The following is a 25,151-nucleotide window of genomic DNA, read 5'->3' on the forward strand; positions in this document are numbered from 1 at the left end:
CTCTATTAGTCCATGTATCTCCTCCCCAAACTATGATTTTTCAGTGTTTCTCACCAACCATTCAAGTAAAAACGAAAGACGAAGAACCAAATTCTTAAAATTTTAATATTTACAATAAATTTATTTACAAACAAAACAAAACACCATATTACTGATGATAGCAATTTTAAAATAAGACAACTGTGATATACAGTAAATATACAAGGTGATAATACAAATACCGAATTTAAAATACAATAAAATATACTAGGTTAAAAGCGCTAAAATACTAACTGAAGCTTTCAAAGGCTTCTGCCTTCTTTCTCAACAGTGTACTTCTATTCTGCGGTGCATCATTAAATACCAGCAGGTTCGCGGTCCGTCTCACGTAAATGTATACTGTTCCCGTCGGAACCGGAAGTGGCTCGGGAGCATTTCAGGCAAAACTGTTCATATCCTCCCCAAGCTAGCAGTTTTCCGACCCACTGAACTGTGCCTCGATAGCATCAGCAAATATTCTTGCACCCTTTCTATTTAAGTGTGTCCCATCCCTGTAGAAGCAGTCTCTCCTGTTAACAAGCACACAGACCAGGCTGAGAAAAATTCTACCCCTTGAGCCTTGGACAATCTCTCTAGGGCCAAATTGATCAACAAGGCACTCATCATATACTCCCTCCTATCGTGTCTTTGCAGAATTGCAAACACTTTCAAATGGCTTTTTTTCAACAGTGACCTGTACTTGTTAAGTAATTCTGCTGGTCTCCTACTCTTAATATCATTAGTGCCAACTTGACAATAACACCTTTTCCTTAAGGTGGTAGTACATGATTTTTTGGATAATAGGAAAGAAGAAAACTATGAAATGTTGGTATGTAATTTAGTCAAGCGCTACAAAAAACACAAGCTGTTGAATATCTTTGAAAATTCATTTTCTTCATTCCCCTCTCGAATTTTTCCCCAAAAATTGGGAATATGTGAGTAATGAACAAGGGGAGCAGTTTCATCAAGATATTTTCATGATGGAAAAGTGGTACCAAGGCCGCTGGGATCCTGTAATTATGGGGGATTACTGCTGGTTCCTTGGGGAAGAATAAGCAGGAATACAAGAGAAACTCCCTTAGTAGCAAACATTTTTAAGGACAATTACAGGTATTCTGATTATATGTTATTGAAATATAACTATTTTGCAGTGATTTATGATTTTTTTATGAAGTTAAATGAGTTATAGAGATATATTCCTTTATTTTAATAATTTGAAATCCAGAATCACATATTTTCATTGCTTTTTGTTGGCTAGCGTTGTTAAATCATGACAATGAGTTCCTTTCATAAAAACATAAACTGTCAGCAATAATAATAAAGAGAGAGAAAGACGCCACTAATTACACCATGAACCTCAAGTGTTTATCTCACTGATCTTGAAGATTGCACAGTGATATTATATGTGGAACTCGTGTTCCAAATTTTCCAATTCATTGAAGGGGTCATGAATGGTGCAACAGGTCAAATCAGTTTTTCAGCAAGTTATTCAACAGTTACAGCTGATTTTAAGTGTGACTATTAGCAGGTTCTATTCAGAGCTTTCCCACCATCCACATCTTGAGTGTTATTTGAGGCTGCATTCACATTATTCCCTTTCTTACATTCATAAAATGGGATACTGTTAACTTGTGAAAATATACAGGTAGAATATCGGGGCTGGTGTTAGGTGTGTGTGTCCAGTTCAAGTGTGCTGACCTTTGCACCTTCATGGGATCTTGCATAGCAGTTTATATTAAGGTTACCAGACATCCTTGGTTTCCAGGGAGTCCCCACACTCAGTCACCTGTCCCTGGAAATAATTAATATCCAGAATGTCCCCAGTTTTTATAAAGTGTCACAGGGAATGGACAGCAGCCCACAGGACACCGAGCCACTGTCTATTACCTGGGTGAGTGTGGCCCTTGATTGGTTTTTGTTTATTTTGGTATTTTAAGTGAGTAATTTCTTTAATAAGTTTGATTTTTTTTAATTTCCTAATTTTTTAACTTTTAATTTTTTCTTAGTATGCAGGTAGCTGTTGTAGTTTGTAGCAATCTTAACCTGGTACAATTATTGTTTAATTCTGTACCTGGTAATACAGAATGTTATATCTTTATTTTTCATATTCTTTATGTTGTAGCCATTTTGTCTTGAAATTTGAAGGGGGAAGATGGTAACTGTAGTTTGTATTCCAAATGAATTTATTATTACTGTTATTAGTAGCACTGAAGAATGATACAAGAAAGCAAGCCCTCTAATATCAGCTGTTTAAGCCTTATCCCCCTCTTATAATATGTCTAATGCTTCCTCAAATTTATTCAAACTGTACCCTTGCACAATACCAAATGGTGGTTTGTTGCAACAATCATGTATTCTCTGGCAGAAAACAACTTTTTGCCTGTCTTTCCTACAGTCATGCTTTTTCAATTTCAGTTTATGCACCCTTTTTGCATTATATGAGAAAGAGTTAGAATACCATCATCATCATCATTTATGTTATAATGGAGTCCCCCAGAGTTCAATGCTAGACCCATTGTTGTATTTTCCATTTATTAATGATATTGATGAAGGGTATATCAGGCTTAATGTCTAAGTTTTTAGATGATAGATTTTTAGGTTTGGCAGAGTGGTTAATGACAGTAATTATGGTATGCTTCTGCAACAGGATCTAGAAAAGTTAGGCAGATGGGCTGAGAAGTGGCAACTGAAGTTTAACATTGACAAATGCAAAGTACTGCATATGGGTAGTAGTAATCCCAGAATAACTTATCAAAGATCAGAGAAAGGGCAATAACATTGATGAAGGGAACAAAAGGGTGGTCTTACCAAGAAAGGATTCAGTTCTGCACATTGTAGCATCTGGAGAATAGGCACTTGAAAGGATTGAACTAGCTCAGTGATAATGGCATTCTTCCTGTTGCTCAGACTGCACACATGAGGGTGCATAAATTCAAATTGATGAAGGATGGTTGCAGGATAGATGTATGGAGGTTGTATGAAAGTGAGTGGTGTGAATAAATTCAAGGAAGACCTAGACAAATTATTGGAGGGGATGGATAGGTAATGTGGGTGGCTCTATTTTTTTTTCTAGCTGATGCTTTATAAGCTTGCTTTCTCATATGCCACTACACTACTACTAATAATAATAACAATAATTAAGTTTACTCAACTCACTTATAGCGTTAAACATTTCAATCAGGTCTCATTGTAAGTGTAGTTAACAAGCAGTGCATAAATTGCACCACTTGTTAACTAGAGTCATTTATGGTTAGAGCACCTCTTGGTGATTTAGTGATCTTACTAATCTGGTTGCTTTTCTCTGCATCCATTTTTTCTCTGCAGATTTCTTTTTAATAAAAATAAGTTACAGCAGTTTCACTGGGCTTTGCTGGGTGTTTCACTGGCTTTGCATAGCCTGGCAAATTACTACTAAAATATTCCATGTAATATGGGCTAATGGTAAAAGTAAGACAAAAGTTTGACAGGGTGAAAAACTACATTACTAATGGAATAACCTGTTATATATTGTGCCATTTGGTTGTTATGTTGTTTGTTATTTGGATTTTAGGAGCATTAGCAACTAAGGCCATATTGCTCCGGTAATATGCGGTGGTCATTCCCTTGACCTTTCCGAATCCTCCATATTTGGTGGTGACGGGCTTGAACCCCGGTCTAATCAAGAAGCGTGTGTTACGCACTGCTGCTCCTTCCCACCTGGCTACGGAGGTGCCGTGCCATTTGGTAAATGCATAATGAAATTATGTATTTATTACCAAATGGTACAAAATGCTTTTAAATGGATTGAATAGAGGAAATGCCAATGGCATCCTCACTCTTTCTTAGACATACTAGTAGTATGTAGTAGTAGTAGCGGCAAATGATGCAAGAAAGCAAGCTTATATAGCATCAGCCAAAAAAAAAAAAAACCCACTACACACTTCTCCCATCAAGAATTCTTCCCTTGAATTTATTCAAACCATCCACTTCCACAACAACAGATGGAAGCCTGTTCCAACAGTCAAACCCTGTGGACTGAAGACAAACTTCTGCACATCTATCCTGGAACCATCCTTCCTAAACTTAAATCTATGTCTCCTCGTGTATAGTCTCAGCAAGAGGAAGATTCCATTCACATTTAGTTTTAGCTTACTTAATCCATTAAGGGCCTTAAACACCTCAATCAGATCAATCTACAGGTACCTAGTACCCAGAAGCTGCAATTGGCAGAACAGAAGCTTTCTAGGTAAGAGCACCCCTTTGTTCCCTTCACCAGTCTGGTTGTCCTTCTCTGCGCCGGTTCCAACAGATCAATATTCTTCCTAAAGTGAGGTCTCCAGACCTGTATACAGTATTCAAGATGTGGCCAAACCATGGCCTTGTACAAAAGGATAATAACCACCTTATCTTTGGACTTGGTGCATCATGGCCTTAGTTGCCCTAGCACCATAAAAACCAAAACCAAATCAAATCAAAACCTCCTTATCCCTGCTAGCAAAGTTTCTGTATATCATTCACAACACCTTATGAGCTATCCTGGCAGCATGTCTGCACTGCTTATATCTGACTGCACAGTTATCTCCAGGTCCTTTTCATTCACCACTACCCAAGTGTAGTACCACACAGTTGATAAGTTACTCTGGCATTACTGCTACCCATATGCAGTATCTTGCATTTGGCAATGTTAAACTTCAACTGCCACTTCTCAGTCCAGCGGTTCTCAAACTGTGTTCTGCGGAACACTAGTGTTCCACGAAAAATCGTAATTAATAATTAAAAAAATAAAATAAATAAATTTTGCATATTTGTAGTGAACACCACTGTTGTATCATTATAATATTTAACATAATTTTTTTTCGGTTATTAATATACTGGCATAGACTAATAATCAAATAGACTGTGGAGCACTTTATTTTTGCAGGCTTTGCATAGAGAAGTATGCGTAGAGGTAATGACACCTACGAAAAAGTAACAATGTGGTGATCTAGTATGCCATTCATATGTGATTTAGTCTGGAGTACACGGGTTGAAGGAGAGGAGGAAGTGAACCGATATCATAACTAAACTCACTTCCATGTATAAATTTTTTTTTGATAATTATTAGTATTTTGAAATATTATTACTAAAATATGTGACCATAGATTTGTGGTTAAAAAAAGGAATTTTAAAACGAGAAGCAAAGTACTTCTAGTAGTGCAACTGTGGTTGATGAAACGAACACAATATTGTCACACTTCAAAGTGAGGATAAATAATCGCAGCCTTTTTGTTCCCCAGAAATCCGAAGCGAAAAAATAGGAACCAACTAATAAAAGACCAAAACGAAAGTATAATGACACTTATTTGAATTTTGGCTTTACATTTGTTGGAAATAAAGATGCTCCTGATGCATAGTGCTGCACTATGCATCAGGAGCATCTTTATTTCCAACAAATAGTAAGCAAATTTCTCCTAAACTTTCTAAGTTCGTAGCATGTTGTATTAAAAAGTGTTCTGTGAATATGTTGTGAAATGAAAAGTGTTCCATAACTAAAAAAGTTTGGGAAATGCTGTCTCAGCCCATTTTCCCAAATTTTCTAGATCCTTTTGCAGTAGCATACTGTCATTAACAACCGTGCCAACCTTTGTATCATCTGCAAACTTCGACATTAAGCCTGATATACCTTCATCAATATCATTGATAAATATACAAAACAACAGTGGGAAAAACACAGAACCCTGGGAACTCCACTAATAATATTAGTCCACAAAGAGTAGCACCAATTGATAACCATTTTTTCTTTTTCCACTTCTCAGCCTAGTAAGTAAATAAGAGTATAGTAAATAAATTTGATCAATTTGAATTGCTGGTCAAAACATCAAATGCAAACATTGTTGGGATATCAGAGATGTGATGTCACTCAGATATAAGGGATACATAATTTGAATATGGGATGTACAATGTGTACAGAAAGAATAGACAGGATAGGAGGGGGAGTGGTTAAACCCTTAGTTAAGAAGCACATAAAATCTAAGCAAAATTGAGAGTAGGCATGTGTTATAGTCCTAATGACTCTGATGAGTACAACGAACAACTGTACAGAGAAATATAGTGGATCAGATCTCACACACACACACACACACACACACACACACACACACACACACACACACACACACACACACACACACACACACACACACACCTTTTATGAATTTATTAGACGATAGTTTTCTACAGCAGCCTGTTATAGAGACAACAGGAAAGAGTAATACTCTTGATCTCATTATTAGCAGTGATTATTCATGCATTAAGAATCTGCAGGTAAAAGAACCACTATGTGGCAGTGATCACAGTGTAATGGTGTGGTGTTTACATAAAGATGTAAATACATTCAAGGGTAAGGGGCAGAGTTTTTTCTTTTGGAAAGGTGATTACAGTGGTCTTTGACTGTTTTTAAATTGCATACACTTGGACCAACTGATGATGTTACCAGCAGCAAATTCTAAATGGGAAGCATTGAAGGAAGTAATTGTGGAAGCTACTAGGCTTTTCATGCCAATTAAGAAATACTGTTCAAGGTTTAGGCTTAAATTGATGTCAGATTAACTAATGAGACTCGTGGCAGAGAAAAAAAAATGCATGAGATGCATATAAATTATCAGGTGATGCAGAAGTCTATGGTAGATATAAATTAGTCTATAATCAAGTTGCAGAGGTGGTTAGGTAAGTGAAGACAGATTACGAAAATCTTTGCCGAGTGTGCAGAGATAAACAGCAAAGACTTCTTTACATATGTAAACTCTAAAAGGAAGGGGATGAATCAGATTGGTCCACTTGATATCTGTTAGTTTTAATAATATTTTATTAAGAACTTTAAATCAAGTTACACAGATGAAAGATAATGAATTTGCAAAAGGATCACGCCACATAAAAAAAAAAGAATTTTATAGCAAAAGAGTAACAACTTGAACTGGTTTGCGGGTTCTTTGTTGCTTGGCAACGAACTTCGAAGATTCTCCATAAGATGACCCCTCCATCAATAATCATCGATGAATGATAAGTATTTCTAACACCCCCACTTGATGAAGTGCATCTCCAAAAAAAGAAGGCATTTACATGAGACAAATGCCCATTTCAGCTCGGCACCACTCATGTTTGGGTTGATTGACAGCTTTTGTTACAGACTCTGCCACCATCTGCTCCATGGTCTCCCTCAAAAATTGAACTTGGCCATTTCATGCTGCATCACGAATGAAATGATGTTGCACATCAATGTGTTTGGTGTGTGTGATGAGTTGAATTGTTTGTAAGGTCCAGTGCACCTTTGTTATCAGTGCAGATTGGTATTGCGCCTCCAGTGTACATAACTTTCAGTACCTTGATCATCATGCATACCCATAATGCCTCCTGCATAGCATGGGCGAGTGCTGTATACTTAGCCTCAGTTGTTGAATGAGCCACAGTTTGCTGTTTTTACTTGATCAGCTGATCACTCTATTTGCCAACTTGAAAACGTATCTGCTCATTGATTTTCTATCGTCTCGGTTGTCGGCGAAATCTGCATCTGCGTAGCCAACAATTTTAGCTGGATCAGTCTTCGTGAAGACAATCCTTGCATTTGTAGATCCTGTAAATTCAACTCCAGGATTGGAGTTGAATTTACTCAATGCCCCCAGCCCACCACAAATGATATGCTGGGACGTGTAGTTTGTGCTGTGAAAAGCAGCTTGCTGATTGCATCTTGATAAGGCACATGTTGCATCTCTTCTTTTTCAGCATCATTGATCAGAGCCATGTCCTTGCTCAGTTTCTTTCTGCACTCCATCGATGTGGCCACTCGTTTCACATCGCTCATATTGAAACATCTGAGGATTTCTCCTGTGTAGCTCTCTCTTGGTTCTAAGTAGTCTATCCCTTTTTTCAATCTCTCACGATTCATATTCCAAGGCAATGATTCGGTTCGCCCATGTCCTTCATATCAAATCACTTCATTAGCTCAGCTTTGAGCCAATTCTTGCTCTTCTTGTGATTTGAAAATACCATGAAATTATCCACATAAATTGCTACTATAACAATCTTGTCCTTGACGATCAGGTAATAAACACAAATATCGAATTTTGCATGAGTAAAACCGAGGTTACTTAATTCCTTATCAGCTTCTTCCAGGGGCATCCTGATGGTTTAAGACCATATATCACAGTTTTCAGACCTTATGTTGAGTTTTTTTGTCTTGTTTCTGTCTATAGATATCGTCATCCAATTCTGGTTGAAAAATGGCTGTCACAGAATCCATTCGATTGATGTCCCAAACTAAATGGTAGCCAAGAAAATTAGATATCAAAGAGTCGTTTCTCTCACTACAGGTGCAAAAGTTTTTTCCTGTCGCCAATGCTTTGCATTGCTACGAGAAAGCTTCCTCAATGCTCTTTGGATCACCATGGCTCAATATCTATAGCTGCAGCCATGACATAATCATCATATCTTCCTGGTAATTTACGTTCATGTCGCAGGTATTCTTGATTGGTCTGATTTTCCTGGTACTGTCACTTTATTCGAATTTGCATTGTCGTCTTCATTTTGTGAGCTATCTGAGTCTTCGCACAAAGTCTTATTTGATGATTCAATGCTCTTCTCACAGCTTGATTCATTGCTGTAATAGACAGTGGTCTCTTTTTCTCCAACATCGACTTCCACTTCTGAAATCAAATTTTCCTTCTTTATTGCTGTCTGAATACCTCTTGTTTTCTGCTGATCACTTGCGATGTCACCTTCTTTTTCGATAACTGGCTTATCGTAGAACTGTTTATCAGGAACTCGTACATTCTCGGCTGCTAAAAATCAATTTTCATAAAAAATGATGTCTCTGGCCACCTTGATCCCTTTTGTTTCCATATTAATAAATACTCATCTGACTTTGCATCCCATTTCTTTCTTTTCCCTTGTGGTATGTGTACATGGGCTACATATCCAAAAACTTGTAGCCTTGTCAGGTCTGGTTTTGTTCTGCTCCACACTTCCTCGGGTGTCATGTTCTCCACGGCGCCTCCGTAGCCAGGTGGGCAGGAGCAGCAGCAGTGCATAGCACACACTTCTTGATTAGACTGGGGTTCGAGCCCGTGACCACCAAATACGGAGAATGCGGAAAGGTCAGGGAATGACCATCACATATCTCCGGAGCAATATGGCCTTAGTTGCTCCTAAAAACCAAATAACAAACAAACAAACATGTTCCCTACAGCAACCTTTGGGCTCAAATTCTTCAAGTAGCATGCTGTATTTATCGCTTCAGCCCAATATTCCTATGGTAAATTTACGCATTGAGCGTGCTTTTTCATGAAGCACCTATTTACGCATTGAGCAATGCCGTTTTACTCAGGGGTATATGGCACGGTCATCTGATGTTGAATGTTTTTTTCAAGAAATCTCTAAAATCGCAATTGACATATTCATTTCCATTATCAGTACGAATTGTACGCATCTCGAATGCTGTCTCAGTTTCAACTCAAACCTTGAAATCCTTCAATTTCTCCAAGACTTCTGTTTTGCTGTTGAGAAAGTAAATGAATGTTTTTCATGCCAAATCATCCATCAAATTAAATATGTAACGCTTGCCGCCAATCGATTTTTCTTCCATTGGTCCACACAAATCTGAATGAATCAGACCAAGTTTGCAAGTAGCACAGTTCGCCTTCTGTTTAGGAAATGGTAGCCTGTGTTGTTTTGCTTTCACACGTCCCGTGTAAACATCACTTGTAAGTTAATCCTTAAAATCGACGCCCATTACCATTCCTTCTCAAAGTTTCATCATGCTGCCTATACTCAGATGTCCTAGTTGACAGTGCCAAATCCTGTACTTGCTACTGCTTATCGTAGGACACACGGAATCACGAGCGCATTCCAGTTTGTAGAGTTCTCCATCTGTTGATTTTTGCCACTGCAATCAGCTTGCCAGTTGCATGAACAATCAGTTCACATGTCTCTGAATCTTCAAATATCATTCTCACACCTTTTCTTCCCAGCTGTTGACAAGAGTTAAATTAAACTTGAATCCTTCTGTGTATCTTATATTTTGAATCGGTGTCCCGATTACTTCTTCTTTGACTTGAAGCAAAATTGCCATATTTGGATTACTTCTCCTTTGACTTGAAGCAAAATTGCCATATTTGACATCATTGTTCCGATGCAGTTGTGACAGTGCTGCTGTTGTCTAACTGCTTAACATTTTTTAACCAGTCCTTTCATCCTGTGAGGTGTACTATCACACCGGAGTCTATGAACCAATCGTTGATGTTGAATTTACCAACATCAAGAGCCATAGTCTGAACTTGCACAACTTGTCCCATTTCTGCCCTTTTAAAATTGCCGCCATTCTTGCTGTTATCTGATTTATTTCCTCTTCAACAATCCTCAATTTTATTACAATTGAGGCATTTCCCTCAGAATTTTGGTTTTGCATTATTTTTATTTGTTACTCTGTTTCGTAAACAAAGTAGAATCCTTGCCTTCATTTTTAGATTTCAATGCTTCGGCTGAGAAATGTTCTTTTACCAAATCAGTTGTCAACTTTGCACCACAATTTTTGAGTGCCATAATTAACAGTTTATAATGATCGGGCAAACTAAAAAATATCAATGCGGCTAAGGTGCCATCTTTAATTTTGTTATCAATAGCCTTTAAATGTTGAGCAAATCTTACCTTTTTATTAAGATATTCATCCGTACCTTTACACTCAGAATAACAAATCATCACTAATTGTTCAATAAACACAGCTACTCTTGAAAATCCTTTTGACTCATATACCTTTTCCAGTCGTTCCCATACTTCTAGGCCAGTTTTCAGCTCACGAATCTTTGTGTAAATATGCAACTTAACACGATGCCTTGGTTAGGAAAACGTGCATTGGCAGCCACGGCTGCCAATGCACATTTTCCTAACCTGTTGTCAGATTTCATGCCGTCCATGTAATCCCACGAATCACAGTTTATTAGTTTGTTAGATGTATCGCTGTGCTGTATTTTTAATCAATGTAATTCGAGCTACTTTCAAGCTTTTCAAAAGACGATGGAACCGAAGTATTTCCAAAGGATTGCATCACGTTAAAAATAGCAAATCAATTTTTGATCACTTACGACACACACACTATCACCTGGTCCTATAGCCTGTTAGTTTTAATAATATTTTATTAAGAACTTTAAATAAAGTTACATAGATAAAAGATAATGAATTTGCAAAAAGATCATGTCACATAAAAAAAGGATTTTATAACGAACGAGTAAAAATTCAAAAAAAAATTCAAACTGCTTCGTGGGCTTGTTGCTTGGCAACGAACTTCGAAGATTCTCCGTAAGACAGTGCCTCCATCAATAATCATTGATGAATGATAACTATTTCTAACAATGTCTATGGTTCAACTGTTGATGATCAGCTGCTCAGCTTGCTGACAAACTCAAAAAAACTGAATGAGTATTTTGCATCTACATTCACACGAGGAATCTATTCCCAATTCACAAAGGAGGATCAAAGGGTGACACAAGTACTTACAACCTGTTAATTTAACTTCTTTTCGATGACCCTGCATTACTTAAAGAAGTAATGCAGGGTCATCTAAACAAGATGCAGTTATACTTCAGACACAGCATGGGTTTGTTAAGGGGAAATCTTGTCTGACCAATTTCATTGGATGCTTTGTGACCACTCCACAGCAATTTCATTGCTGGGGTATGGTCACAAAGGAACTAGATGCAAAAAATAATTTTGATATCATATACTTGGATTTCAAGAAAGCCTTTGATACTGTTGTGACATGAAGGGCAAGTTGTTGCTGTGGATAAAGTGATGGTTGAGTGGGAGAAAACAGAATCGTGATCAATGGATACTGCTCTTCGTGGACTAATGGTATTAGTGGAGTACCCCAGGGTTTGGTGTTGGGTCCATTGTTGTTTTCTGTATTTATCAATGATATTGATGAAGGCGATGTGCCTTCATCACGCTTTGGATGTGTATCATGCTTAACATCTAAATTTGGAAACAATGCAAAGGTTGCAGGGAGGTTATTGACAAATAGTATGCTAATGCAAGAGGATCTAGAAAAGTTAGGCAGATGGGCTGAGAGGTTGCAACAGAAATTTTACATTGACAAATGCAAAATACTGCATATGGGTAGAGTAACATACCAACTGTGTGGCATTACACTCAGGTAGTGGAAAATGAAAAAAGACCTGGGGTAATTGTGCAGTCAGATATAAAGTTTTCCAAGCAGTGCAGACAGGCTGCCAGAGCAGCCCATAGGGTCTAGTCGATGATATTCAGGAATTTTGCTAGCAGGAATAAGGAGGTGATTATCTCCTCATATAATGCAACAATCAGGCCACATTTTGAGTACTGTACAGGTCTGGAGGCCGCATTTTAGGAAGGATGTAGTGCTGCTGGAGCAGGTACAGAGAAGGGCAACGAGATTGGTGGGGAGAACAAAGGGGTACTCTTATACTGGTTTAACTAGCCAAGTGGTCTGGCGCAAGGGTGCATAAGTGCACATGCCTTGAGTGACTGGGGTTCAAGCTAAATATGGTGCTGTTTCTTGTATTCTCTCTATCTTGCGAATTCTCCTGACCATGTGGTCATTCCAGAATATAAACAGAAAATTTAATTTAATTTAATTAATTTATACTAAACAAGGCTTCAATTCTACAAATTGCAGCATATGGAGACTAGGCACCTGTGAGGTGATCTGATTGAGGTGTTTAACGCTTTCAATGGATTGAACAACCTTAATGCTGATGGATCTTGCTCAGTCTGTGCATAAAGGTTCATAAATTCATAGTGAGGAAAGTTGGTTGCCAAATAGATATGCAAAAGTTTGTCTTTAGCGAGCAAGTGGTTGATTGCCGGAACAAATTTCATCTGTTGTTGGGAATTTGATAACTTAAATAAATTCAAGGAAGAGCTAGACAAACTGCTTGAGGGTATGGACAGATGATATAGGTGTTTTTTTTTTTTTTTGCTGATTACTTTATAATCTTGCTTTCTTGCATTAATGCTAACTCAAAATTACTTCAGAAATCAGCTTGTGAAATTATGCCATATTTTTGTGAATCACCCTCTATTTCCTATAAATTTTTCCCTGTTATCACATATTAAATATACACTTTTAATTAGTTATTATTCATTATTGAGTAAACTACACTTGAAAATTTGATTCTATTAAATTATTTTTCTCCCCCCTCCCCAATTTTAGGTATTCATGATTGAAACAGTACACACCATTGGATTGGTCTGCTTAATCTTCTTAGTGCTTCCTCAATTAGATGTTGTGAAAGCAACACTGATGACAAACTCCATTTATTTTATTCCAGGTCTACTTTCTCTCTTGTCACGCAATTCAAAGGATCCGAAGATGGCAGTGAAAACAATGTTAGATATTTTTTCTATAGCAGCACAATGCTTTGGACTTGCTGTATTTATTAAGAATGACAAATCAAAGTGGTATATACCCATCATTACAATATGTGTCTCCATTAAGTGGTGGGAAAATTACATTAACGAGGACTCGTTCTTACCTTGTATTAGAAGGCTGTATCAACTGAAAAATGATCAGGAGAAGAGCCGACACTTTTCCTATGTTTTCATATCTCTCTGGAAGGCACTCTTAGTGCCTGCTACAGTTGCTATGCACTTAATACACGAAGACTTTTTAGGGACATTTTTTACAAATTTTTCTGAAATTTTTAAATCACAGCAGATCAATGTCACTTGGACTCCCTTCGGTGAACCATTTAAAAACCCCAGAGAGATTGTCATGCGTATGGGAATCACTTCAGTTGGAATGGCCCCATTGCATGTTGCACTCATCCAATCTACAGCTGCCTATATGGGTTTTGTGTTTGCTCGATTTGCCTGCAAAATCTGTATCCAAGGTTTCAGTTTTGCTTTTCCAGTCACTCTCACCACTCCAATCTCAGTGACATTGTTCATCATGACCTGCCATGCTAAACTACAAAACAGTTGCTTTGCAAGTAATGTTTCCCGTTATTTGTTTTGGACATGTCCACAGAAGAGTGCAGACAATATGTTTGTCATTCTTGATGCATATTTTGCTGTAGCACTTATAGTTTGTTTTTTATCACAAGCTTGGATCACAATTCATATTTGGATACCAAAGTGTGAGCGACTTGCATCCACAGACAAGTAAGTATGTATTCTGTACATGTTTAATTTATTGTGGAAAATTTTTAATAGAGTTAAATTACCAAATGTATGTTTCTGTAACATGGAGATTTGAGGACTAAGCAGATTATAAGTTATTAAAAACAGTAGAACTTATCCATTTTTTATTATAGGACCATGCTGAAAAAATGCCGCAAGTTAGGTCAGAATGTGTACGACTGCAATTTTGCCCAGACATAATAGGAGAGATTATATGCTGAAAGCCAATTAGCATTAGCATTAGCATTAGTAGAGGCATTTGATGCAAGAAAGCAAGCTTATGCAGCATCAGCCAAAAAAAAAAAAAAAAAAAGTAACATAAATAAATAAAAATAACCACTTCCACTTCACCCCTCTGTTCGTTCGAAATACCTGTCCAGCTGAGCCTTAAACTTATTTAGGCTATCAACTTCCACGACAAGGGATGGAAGTCTGTTCCACCCACCAACCGCCCGCTGGCTAAAGGCAAATTTCCGCACATCTATCCTACATCTGTCTTTCCTCAATTTGAAGTTATGCCCTCTCAGGTGATTTTTCTGAGCTAGAGGAAGAATCCCATCAGCATTGAGCATGCTCAAACCATTCAAGGCTTTGTACACCTCTATCAGATCACCCCGCTGGTGCCTAGTTTCCAGACACTGTAATTTGCAAAACTTAAGCCTTTCTTCGTAAGAGAACCCCTTTGTCCCATTCACCAATCTAGTTGCCCTTCTCTGTACTCGTTCCAGCAGCTCTACATCCTTCCTGAAATGAGGCCTCCAGGCCTGTATACAGTACTCTAGGTGTGGCCTGACCATTGCCTTATACAAGGGAATAATCACCTCCTTATCCCTGCTAGAAAATTCCTATATATCACTGACAATACACCATGAGCTACTCTTGCAGCTCGTCTGCACTACTCAGAGAACTTCATATCTGCCTGCACCACCACCCCCAGGTCCCTTTCATTCTCTACCACTGTCAGTGTAGTACCACAGAGTTGATACGTTGCTCTGGGGTTGCTGTTTCCCATATGTAGTACTTTACATTTGTCAATGTTAAACTTCATTTGCCACCTCGAAGCCCATCTGCTCAACCTTTCCAAATCCTGTTGCAGCAGCATAGTGTCAGTAGTGTCCTTGACAACCCTGCCAACCTTCGTATCGTCTGCAAACTTGGACATTAAGCCTGATATACCATCATCAATATCATTTATAAATACAGAAAACAATAAAGGCCCCAATACTGAACCCTGAGGGACTCCACTAATAACATTAGTCCACGATGAGCAGTGTCCATTGATTACCACTCTCTGTCTTCTCCCCCTCAACCACCCCTTTATCCATAGCAGCAGTCTTCCATGTGCAACAGTATCAAAAGCCTTTCTAAGATCCAAGTATATAATATCAAAGTTATTCCCTGCATCCAGTTCTTTTGTGACTGCATCATAGTATCCAATCAAATTGGTCAGGCAAGACTTCCCCTTAACAAAACCATGCTGTGTCCTAGCTATAACTGAAGTCTTGTCTAGATGATCCTGCAGTGCTTCTTTCACCAGTGCCTCCATTAATTTTCCGGGAACAGAAGTTAAACTCACAGGTCTATAATTACTTGTGTCAGCCTTTGATCCCCCTTTGTGAATTGGGGTCACATTTGCACATCTCCAGTCAATGGGTACCTCCCCTGAGTCCAAGGAAGCTCTCATAATTATGGCTAAGGGTTTGCTTACCTCCTTTGCTGCCTCCTTTAATATAACTGGATAGATCCCATCCACCCCAGGTGCCTTTCTTGTGTTTATCTTCAACAATTTCTCCTCCACTTTGCTCTCAGTTATTACAAGATTCTCTAGCTTACTGCTAGAGTTGAATACACCTCTGGCATTCCCCTCGCTGAATAACTCCTCATGTGTGAATGTCGATGCAAAATATTTATTTAGTTTGTTAGCTACCCGAGCAGGGTCATCAACAGTTGACCCATCGATCTCTAGTGGACCAATCTGATTCATCCCCTTCCTTCTAGAGTTTACATAAGTAAAGAACTCTTTGCTGTTTTTCTTCGCATCCCTTGCCAAGGATCTCTCGTAATCTGCCTTCGCATGCCTAACCTCCTTTGTAACTTGGTTACAGATCAACTTGTATCTATCATAGGCGTCCGTGTCACGTGTTAATTTGTATGTATCCCATGCATTTTTCTTCTCTGCCATATGCCTCATTAGTTCATCTGACAACCATTTAGGCCTAAACCTTGAACAATATTTCTTAGTTGGTATGTAAAGCCTAGTAGCTTCCACGATAAGTTCTTTGAATGCTTCCCATTTTGAATTTGCTGTTGGCAATATCATCAGTTGATCCCACTGTATAGAATTTAAATACTGTCTCAGTCCATTGTAGTCGCCTTTACGAAAGCAATACCCCTTCCCTTTACCCCTAATGGTAGTTACCTCTTTGAGTAACTCCCACTTCAGCACACTGTGATCACTGCCACCAAGTGGTTCATTTATCTGCAGATTCTTAATGCATGAAGAATCACTACTGATAATCAAATCAAGAGTATTACTCCCTCTAGTTGCCTCCCGAACATGCTGATGTAGAAAACAATCATCCAATAAATCCACAAAAGCCTTGCTACTGTGTGAGTGACCAGCCCCCAAATTCCAGTCAATATCTGGGAAATTAAAATCCCCCATTATAAGACCCTCTGATTTACTGGCCCACTCTATTTCTCCGAACAGTTTCTTATTATACTCATCAGAGTCATTAGGCCTATAGCACACTCCTACTCTCAATTTTGATCTCCCAATGCTTATGTCACACCAAACTGACTCGACACTGCACTGTCCAGTGATGTCGACTGGCTTCACTTCCTTGGATTTTATGTGTTTTTTAACTAATAGCATAACCCCTCCTCCCTTCCTATCCTGTCTATCCTTTCTGTAGACATTGTACTCCCCAAATTCCAGTTCTGCATTTCTTATATCTGTGTGACACCACGTCTCTGAAATCCCCACAATATCTGCCTTTGATGTTTTGAGCAACACCTCAAATTCATCAAATTTATTTACTAAACTCCTAGCATTGGTGTACACACAAGTATACATGCACCTGTTCTTTTTCTTAGCTACCCTAACACAACCCATGTGTTTACTTGTACCCCAATGATTCCCAGCAGTCTCTGAAATATCCTGCATCTTATTTTCCAGGCTGCGGCTCATTCCAATAGAAGCAGTGCAAGAATCACTTTCACCTCTGCCAGTGGCTACTGTTAATCTATTAGTCCTTGTATCCCCCCAATCTAGCAGTTTTCCGACCACCTAACATTGCCTCGATAGCATCAGCAAACATTCTTGCACCCTTTCTATTTAAGTGTATCCCATCCCTGTAGAAGCAGTCTCTCCTGTTAACAAGTACAGACCAGGCTGAAAAAAATTCTACCCCTTGAGCCCTGCACAATCTTTCCAGGGCCGAATTGATTGACAGGGCTCTCATCATATACTCCCTCCTATCGTGTCTGGGCAGAATTGCAGACACTTTCAATTTCAACCCTAATTCACGGCTTTTTTTCATCAGTGACCTGTACTTGTCAAGTAATTCCGCCGGTCTCCTACTCTTAATGTCATTAGTGCCAACGTGTACAACTATATCACCTTTTGTGCCCTTAAAGGATGATATCCGCTCTACAACGTCATCAACTTTTGCCCCTGGCAGACATACCCTGGTCCTATTAACTCAAGGCTTGAAATAATCTGCAAGGTTCTCGGCAGGGGGATTTTTTATCAGATTGGCCTGCACTTGTAGATAGAAAGAATCTATTTTGTAGAGATGGTATTCATTTGAACAAAGGTGGTACAAGATTTTTGCTACTATTATTGATGATACCGTAAGGGTTCAAGGAAACTGTTAGTTAGGGGGAGAAAGGTAATATAGATCTATGTTTGTCTGATGATATGGATCAAAATAATTCTTGCAGTTACCTCAAGAATTCTTGTTTATTGCCACAACAGCTGATGTTGGCAAGATGTTCTGAGGATAGCAATGTTTCAAATGAGCCGGAAGATATAGCTAGGGTAACAAGCCTAAATAACTTCAAGAGGTGTGTCAGGGTAGTAAACTATAGAAGAATACTTAATCTTAACTGTGTCTACCAATAACGTCAGCAGTGTCAACAATAAAACGGCTGAATTCACCTGGTTAGGACAACTAATGCTGACATAATAGGGCTAACAGAAACATGGTACCACTCAGAAATTGGGGATGATGAGTTCTGCTATGGTATGTATAATCTATTTAGGGAAGATAGAAGGAGGGGTCATGCTTCTTATCAAAAGAAGCATGATCCCTTCGAAAGCAGCCTGATCACAAAAAGAGCTTTTGCTGAGTCAGATGCTACTTCTGCCAGCATACAATCTGTGTGGTGATGTGAGTTAGCTGGAAGCAAAGGCATAATGACAGTGGGAGTAATCTGCAGACTAGAAGATTGTGAAGAGTATGATGAGAGTCTTTACATGCAGATGAAATAGGCAAGCAAGTGTGAATATCTTATTGACTGGAATAAGTTTGAGAGAAACTTACTTTGGGAAAAAAATTTTTAAATAACCTTGATGATTATTCTTTGTGCCAACATGTTAGAGAAAATACTGCGGGTGAGAATATGCTCGACCTCATCATTACTCACGAAACAGATGACATCACAGGACTTCAAGTACGGAAACCATTGGTAGGTAGTAAACATGTAGGTGTTAGTTGGAAGATGAAGAAAGATGTTGCTGTAGTTAAAGGTAAAGACATTGGTTTTAATTTCAAAAGAGCGGACAATGACACTTTAAGGTGCTATATAGCATCAATTAATTGTGGGCAGACTGCAGAGTGAGGGAAAATACATTTCAATTATAAAATGCCTTTAGAGCAAAAATCACAGAAGCCATGAATGCATACATACCTCATGGCTCATTATAACCATAGTCTTTTTTACACCATAAAAAAGGCACATCCGTAGCCAGGTTGGCAGGCGAAGTGGTGCGTAGCACATGCTTCTTGAATAGGCTGGGGGTTCGAGCCCGTGCCCACCAAATACGGAGGATGTGGAAAGGTCAGGGAATGAATGGAGCAATATGGCCTTAGTTGCTAATGCTCCTAAAAACCAAATAACAAACAAACAGCCATAAAAAAAATCAAAACCAAAAAAGCAACCATCAAGAAACTATTATGCAATAGTTTGCACAATAGTTTGCACATTACAACATCCTCAAACTATTGATATTGTGGTATTGTGGATAGTTACACAATGATGAAAAGTACTGAAACCTACAACAGCTACAAGTTGTTCTGTAATAGTACCACATATAAGGTAGGGGGAGGCTAAAGCTGTGTATGGGAAAGCACTGTCTAAGAGAGCAAAGAATGGGGATAAGGAATTTTTCATGTAAGTAAACACAATGTAGAATCAAGAGAATCAGATCATACCGCTCATGTTGCTGATGAATAGGTAAATTGAATAGGTACTTTGCATCAGTCTTTACTCAAGAAAGACGCTTTATGTTGTTAGACCCTTTATGATGTTACCAACAGAAAGACCCTTTATGATGTTACCAACAGCAAATTCAAAATGGGAAGCATTCAAAGAACTTATCTTGGAGGCTACTAGGCTTTACATACCAACTAAGAAATATTGTTCAAGGTTTAGGCCTAAATGGATGTCAGATGAACTAATGAGGCATATGGCAGAGAAGAAAAATGCATGGGATACACACAAATTAACACGTGACACAGAAGCCTATGATAGATACAAGTTGATCTGTAACCAAGTTACAAAGGAGGTTAGGCAGGCGAAGGCAGATTACGAGAGATCCTTGGCAAGGGATGCGAAGAAAAACACCAAAGAGTTCTTTACTTATGTAAACTCTAGAAGGAAGGGGATGAATCAGATTGGTCCACTTGATATCGATGGGTCAACTGTTGATGACCCTGCTCAGGTAGCTAACAAACTAAATGAATATTTTGCATCGACATTCACACATGAGGAGTTATTTAGCGAGGGAAAAGCCAGAGGTGTATTCAACTCTAGCAGTAAGCTAGAGAATCTTGTAATAACTGACAGTAAAGTGGACGAGAAATTGTTGAAGATAAACACAAGAAAGGCACCTGGGGTGGATGGGATCTATCCAGTTATATTAAAGGAGGCAGCAAAGGAAGTAAGCAAACCCTTAGTCATAATTATGAGAGCTTCCTTGGACTCAGGGGAGGTACCCATGGACTGGAGATGTGCAAATGTGACCCCAATTCACAAAGGAGGATCAAAGGCTGACACAAGTAATTATAGACCAGTGAGTTTAACTTCTGTTCCTGGAAAATTAATGGAGGCACTGATTAAAGAAGCACTGCAGGATCATCTAGACAAGACTTCAGTTATAGCTCGGACACAGCATGGTTTTGTTAAGGGGAAGTCTTGCCTGACCAATTTAACTGGATACTATGATGCAGTCACAAAAGAACTGGATGCAGGGAATAACTTGGATATTATATACTTGGATCTTAGAAAGGCTTTTGATACTGTTGCACATGGAAGACTGCTGCACAAATTGGAGCAGTGTGGCATTGGAGGCAAATTGCTGCTATGGATAAAGGGGTGGTTGAGGGGGAGACGACAGAGAGTGGTAATCAATGGACACTGCTCATCGTGGACTAATGTTATTAGTGGAGTCCCTCAGGGTTCAGTATTGGGTCCTTTATTGTTTTCTGTATTTATAAATGATATTGATGATGGTATATCAGGCTTAATTCCAAGTTTGCAGACGATACGAAGGTTGGCAGGGTTGTCAAGGACACTACTGACACTATGCTGCTGCAGCAGGATTTGGAAAGGTTGAGCAGATGGGCTTCGAGGTGGCAAATGAAGTTTAACATTGACAAATGTAAAGTACTACATATGGGAAACAGCCACCCCAGAGCAACGTATCAACTCTGTGGTACTACACTGACAGTGGTAGAGAATGAAAGGGACCTGGGGGTGGTTGTGCAGGCAGATATGAAGTTCTCTGAGCAGTGCAGACGGGCTGCAAGAGTAGCTCATGGTGTATTGTCAATGATATATAGGAATTTTTCTAGCAGGGATAAGGAGGTGATTATTCCCTTGTATAAGGCAATGGTCAGGCCACACCTAGAGTACTGTATACAGGCCTGGAGGCCTCATTTCAAGAAGGATGTAGAGATGCTGGAACGAGTACAGAGAAGGGCAACAAGATTGGTGAATGGAACAAAGGGGTGCTCTTACGAAGAAAGGCTTAAGTTTTGTGAATTACATTGTCTGGAAACTAGGCACCAGCGAGGTAATCTGATAGAGGTGTACAAAGCCTTGAATGGTTTGAGCATGCTCAATGCTGATGGGATTCTTCCTCTTGCTCAGAATAATCACCTGAGAGGGTATAAATTCAAATTGAGGAAAGACAGATGTAGGATAGATGTGCGGAAATTTGCCTTTAGCCAGCGGGTGGTTGGTAGGTGGAACAGACTTCCATCCCTTGTCGTGGAAGTTGATAGCCTAAATAAGTTTAAGGCTCAGCTGGACAGGTATTTCGAACGAACAGAGGCGTGAAGTGGAAGTGGTTATTTTTTTATTTATTTATGTTACTTTATTTATTTTTTTTTTGTTGATTCTGCATAAGCTTGCTTTCTTGCATCAAATGCCTCTACTAATGCTAATGCTAATGTTGAGAAGAGCCTGTTTGAGTGAGACTGATCCATGCAAAATTAGTGATTTTGAAATTACAGATGACTCTTTATTAGAAACTTTTTTAAAATAAAGGCAATTACTGCTGATGGAGTTTATGGCATATCAGAATGAATTGTTGAGGAGGCTTCTATCCTGCAGTGGGTTGATAATGGCTGCAGTTTACTTTTTTTTTTTTTTTACCCAGTAATTTTGAGACATGCCAACAGAGAGTGTATTAAATGATTAAAGTTAATCACGCAGTTGATACCTTGCTCTGGGGTTGCTGTTTCCCATATGTAGTACTTTACATTTGTCAATGTTAAACTTCATTTACCACCTCTCAGCCCATCTGCTCAACCTTTCCAGATCCTGTTGCAGCAGCATAGTGTCAGTAGTGTCCTTAACAACCCTGCCAACGTTTGTATCATTAGCATTAGTAGAGGCATATGATGCAAGAAAGCAAGCTTATTCAGCATCAGCCAAAAAAAAAAAAAAAAAAACACCACTCCCATTTCACCCCTCCGTTCGTTCGAAATACCTGTCCAGCTCAGGCTGAAATTTGTTTAGGTTATCAACTTCCACAACAAGTGATGGAAGTCTGTTCCGCCAATCAACTACCCGCTAGCTAAAGGCAAATTTCCGCACATCTATCCCACATATGCCTTTCCTCAATTTGAATTTCTGCCCTCTCAGGTGATTATTCTGAGCAAGAGGAAGTATCCCATCGGCATTGAGCATGCTCACACCATTCAAGGCCTTATACACCTCTATCAGATCACCTCGCAGGTGCCTAGTCTCCAGACTCTGTAATTTGCAAAAGTTAAGCCTTTCTTCATAAGAGCACCCCTTTGTTCCATTCACTAATCTTGTTGCCCTTCTCTGTACTCGTTCCAGCAGCTCTACATCCTTCTTGAAATGAGGCCTCCAGGCCTGTATACAGTACTCTAGGTGTGACCTGACCATTGCCTTATACAAGGGAATAATTACCTCCTTATCCCTGCTAGAAAAATTCCTATATATCATTGACAATACACCATGAGCTACTCTTGCAGCCCATCTGCACTGCTCAGAGAAATTCATATCTGCCTGCACAACCACCTCCAGGTCCCTTTCATTCTCTACAACTGTCAGTGTAGTACCACAGAGTTGATACGTTGCTCTGGGGTTGCTGTTTCCCATGTGTGGTACTTTACATTTGTCAATGTTAAACTTCATTTGCCACCTCTCAGCCCATCTGCTCAACCTTTCCAGATCCTGTTGCAGCAGCATAGTGTCAGTAGTGTCCTTGACAACCCTGCCAACCTTCGTATCGTCTGCAAACTTGGACATTAAGCTTGATATACCATCATCAATATCATTTATAAATACAGAAAACAATAAAGGACCCAATACTGAACCCTGAGGAACTCCACTAATAACATTAATCCACGATGAACAGTGTCCATTGATTACCACTCTCTGTCTTCTCCCCCTCAACCACAACAATTTGCCTCCAATGCCACGCTGCTCCAATTTGTGCAGCAGTCTTCCATGTGCAACAGTATCAAAAGCCTTTCTAAGATCCAAGTATATAATATCCAAGTTATTCCCTGCATCCAGTTCTTTTGTGACTGCATCATAGTATCCAATTAAATTGGTCAGGCAAGACTTCCCCTGAACAAAACCATGCTGTGTCCGAGCTATAACTGAAGTCTTGTCTAGATGATCCTGCAGTGCTTCTTTAATCAGTGCCTCCATTAATTTTCCAGGAACAGAAGTTAAACTCACTGGTCTATAATTACTTGTGTCAGCCTTTGATCCTCCTTTGTGAATTGGGGTTACATTTGCACATCTCCAGTCCATGGGTACCTCCCCTGAGTCCAAGGAAGCTCTCATAATTATGGCTAAGGGTTTGCTTACTTCCTTTGCTGCCTCCTTTAATATAACTGGATAGAACCCATCCACCCCAGGGGCCTTGTGTTTATCTTGAACAATTTCTCGTCCACTTTACTCTCAGTTATTACAAGATTCTCTAGCTTACTGCCAGAGTTGAATACACCTCTGGCATTCCCCTCGCTGAATAACTCCTCATGTGTGAATGTTGATGCAAAATATTCATTTAGTTCGTTAGCTACCTGAGCAGGATCATCAACAGTTGACCCATTGATATCAAGTGGACCAATCTGATTCATCCCCTTCCTTCTAGAATTTACATAAGTAAAGAACTCTTTGCTGTTTTTCTTTGCATCCCTTGCCAAGGATTTCTCGTAATCTGCCTTCGCCAGCCTAACCTCCTTTGTAACTTGGTTACAGATCAACTTGTATCTATCATAGGCTTCTGTGTCCGGTGTTAATTTGTATGTAACCCATGCATTTTTCTTCTCTGCCATATGCCTCATTAATTCATCTGACATCCATTGAGGCCTAAACCTTGAACAATATTTCTTAGTTGGTATGTAAAGCCTAGTAGTTAAGTTCTTTGAATGCTTCCCATTTTGAATTTGCTGTTGGTAACATCATCAGTTGATCCCACTGCATAGAATATAAATACTCTCAGTCCATCGTAGTCGCCTTTACGAAAGCAATACCCCTTCCCTTTACCCCTAATGGTAGTTACCTCTTTGAGTAAATCCCACTTCAGAACACTGTGATCACTGCCACCAAGTGGTTCATTTATCTGTAGATTCTTAATGCATGAAGAATCACTACTAATAATCAAATCAAGAGTATTACTCCCTCTAGTTGCCTCCCGAACATGCTGATGTAGAAAACAATCATCCAATAAATCCACAAAAGCCTTACTAGTGTGTGAGTGACCAGCCCCCAAATTCCAGTCAATATCTGGGAAATTAAAATCCCCCATTATAAGACTCTCTGATTTACAGGCCCACTCTATTTCTCTGTAAAGTTTCTTATTATACTCATCAGAGGCATTAGGCCTATAACACACTCCTACTCTCGATTTTGATTTCCCAGTGCTTATGTCACACTAAACTGACTCGACACTGCACTGTCCCGCAGTGTCGACTAGCTTAACATCCTTGGATTTTATGTGTTAATAGCATAACCCCTCCTCCCTTCCTATCCTGTCTATCCTTTCTGTAGACATTGTACTCCCCAAATTCCAGTTCTGCATTCCTTATATCTGTGTGACACCACCACATCTCTGATATCCCATCAATATCCGCCTTTGATGCTGTGAGCAATACCTCAAATTCATCTAATTTATTTACCAAACTACTAGCATTGGTGTACACACAAGTATACATGCACCTGTTCCTATTCTTGACTACCGTAACACAACCCAT

The 25,151-nt window shown here is 39.1% G+C and overlaps 1 protein-coding gene across 1 annotated transcript in view; it reads left to right on the forward strand.

The window, feature by feature from the left end:
* The window catches only part of LOC150075054 (chitin synthase chs-2-like), a 255,891-nt gene that overhangs the window by 61,410 nt on the left and 169,330 nt on the right, over positions 1 to 25,151 (forward strand). The window contains exon 4 of the mRNA XM_090389070.1: positions 13,214 to 14,163. Within this exon, the coding sequence (XP_090245196.1) occupies positions 13,214 to 14,163 (950 nt within the window). The remainder of the gene's footprint in view (positions 1 to 13,213; positions 14,164 to 25,151) is intronic.

Source organism: Mastigoproctus giganteus, chromosome 14, assembly GCF_048544385.1.
Source record: "Mastigoproctus giganteus isolate SK-2022 chromosome 14, ASM4854438v1, whole genome shotgun sequence".
NCBI classification, from domain to species: domain Eukaryota; kingdom Metazoa; phylum Arthropoda; class Arachnida; order Uropygi; family Thelyphonidae; genus Mastigoproctus; species Mastigoproctus giganteus.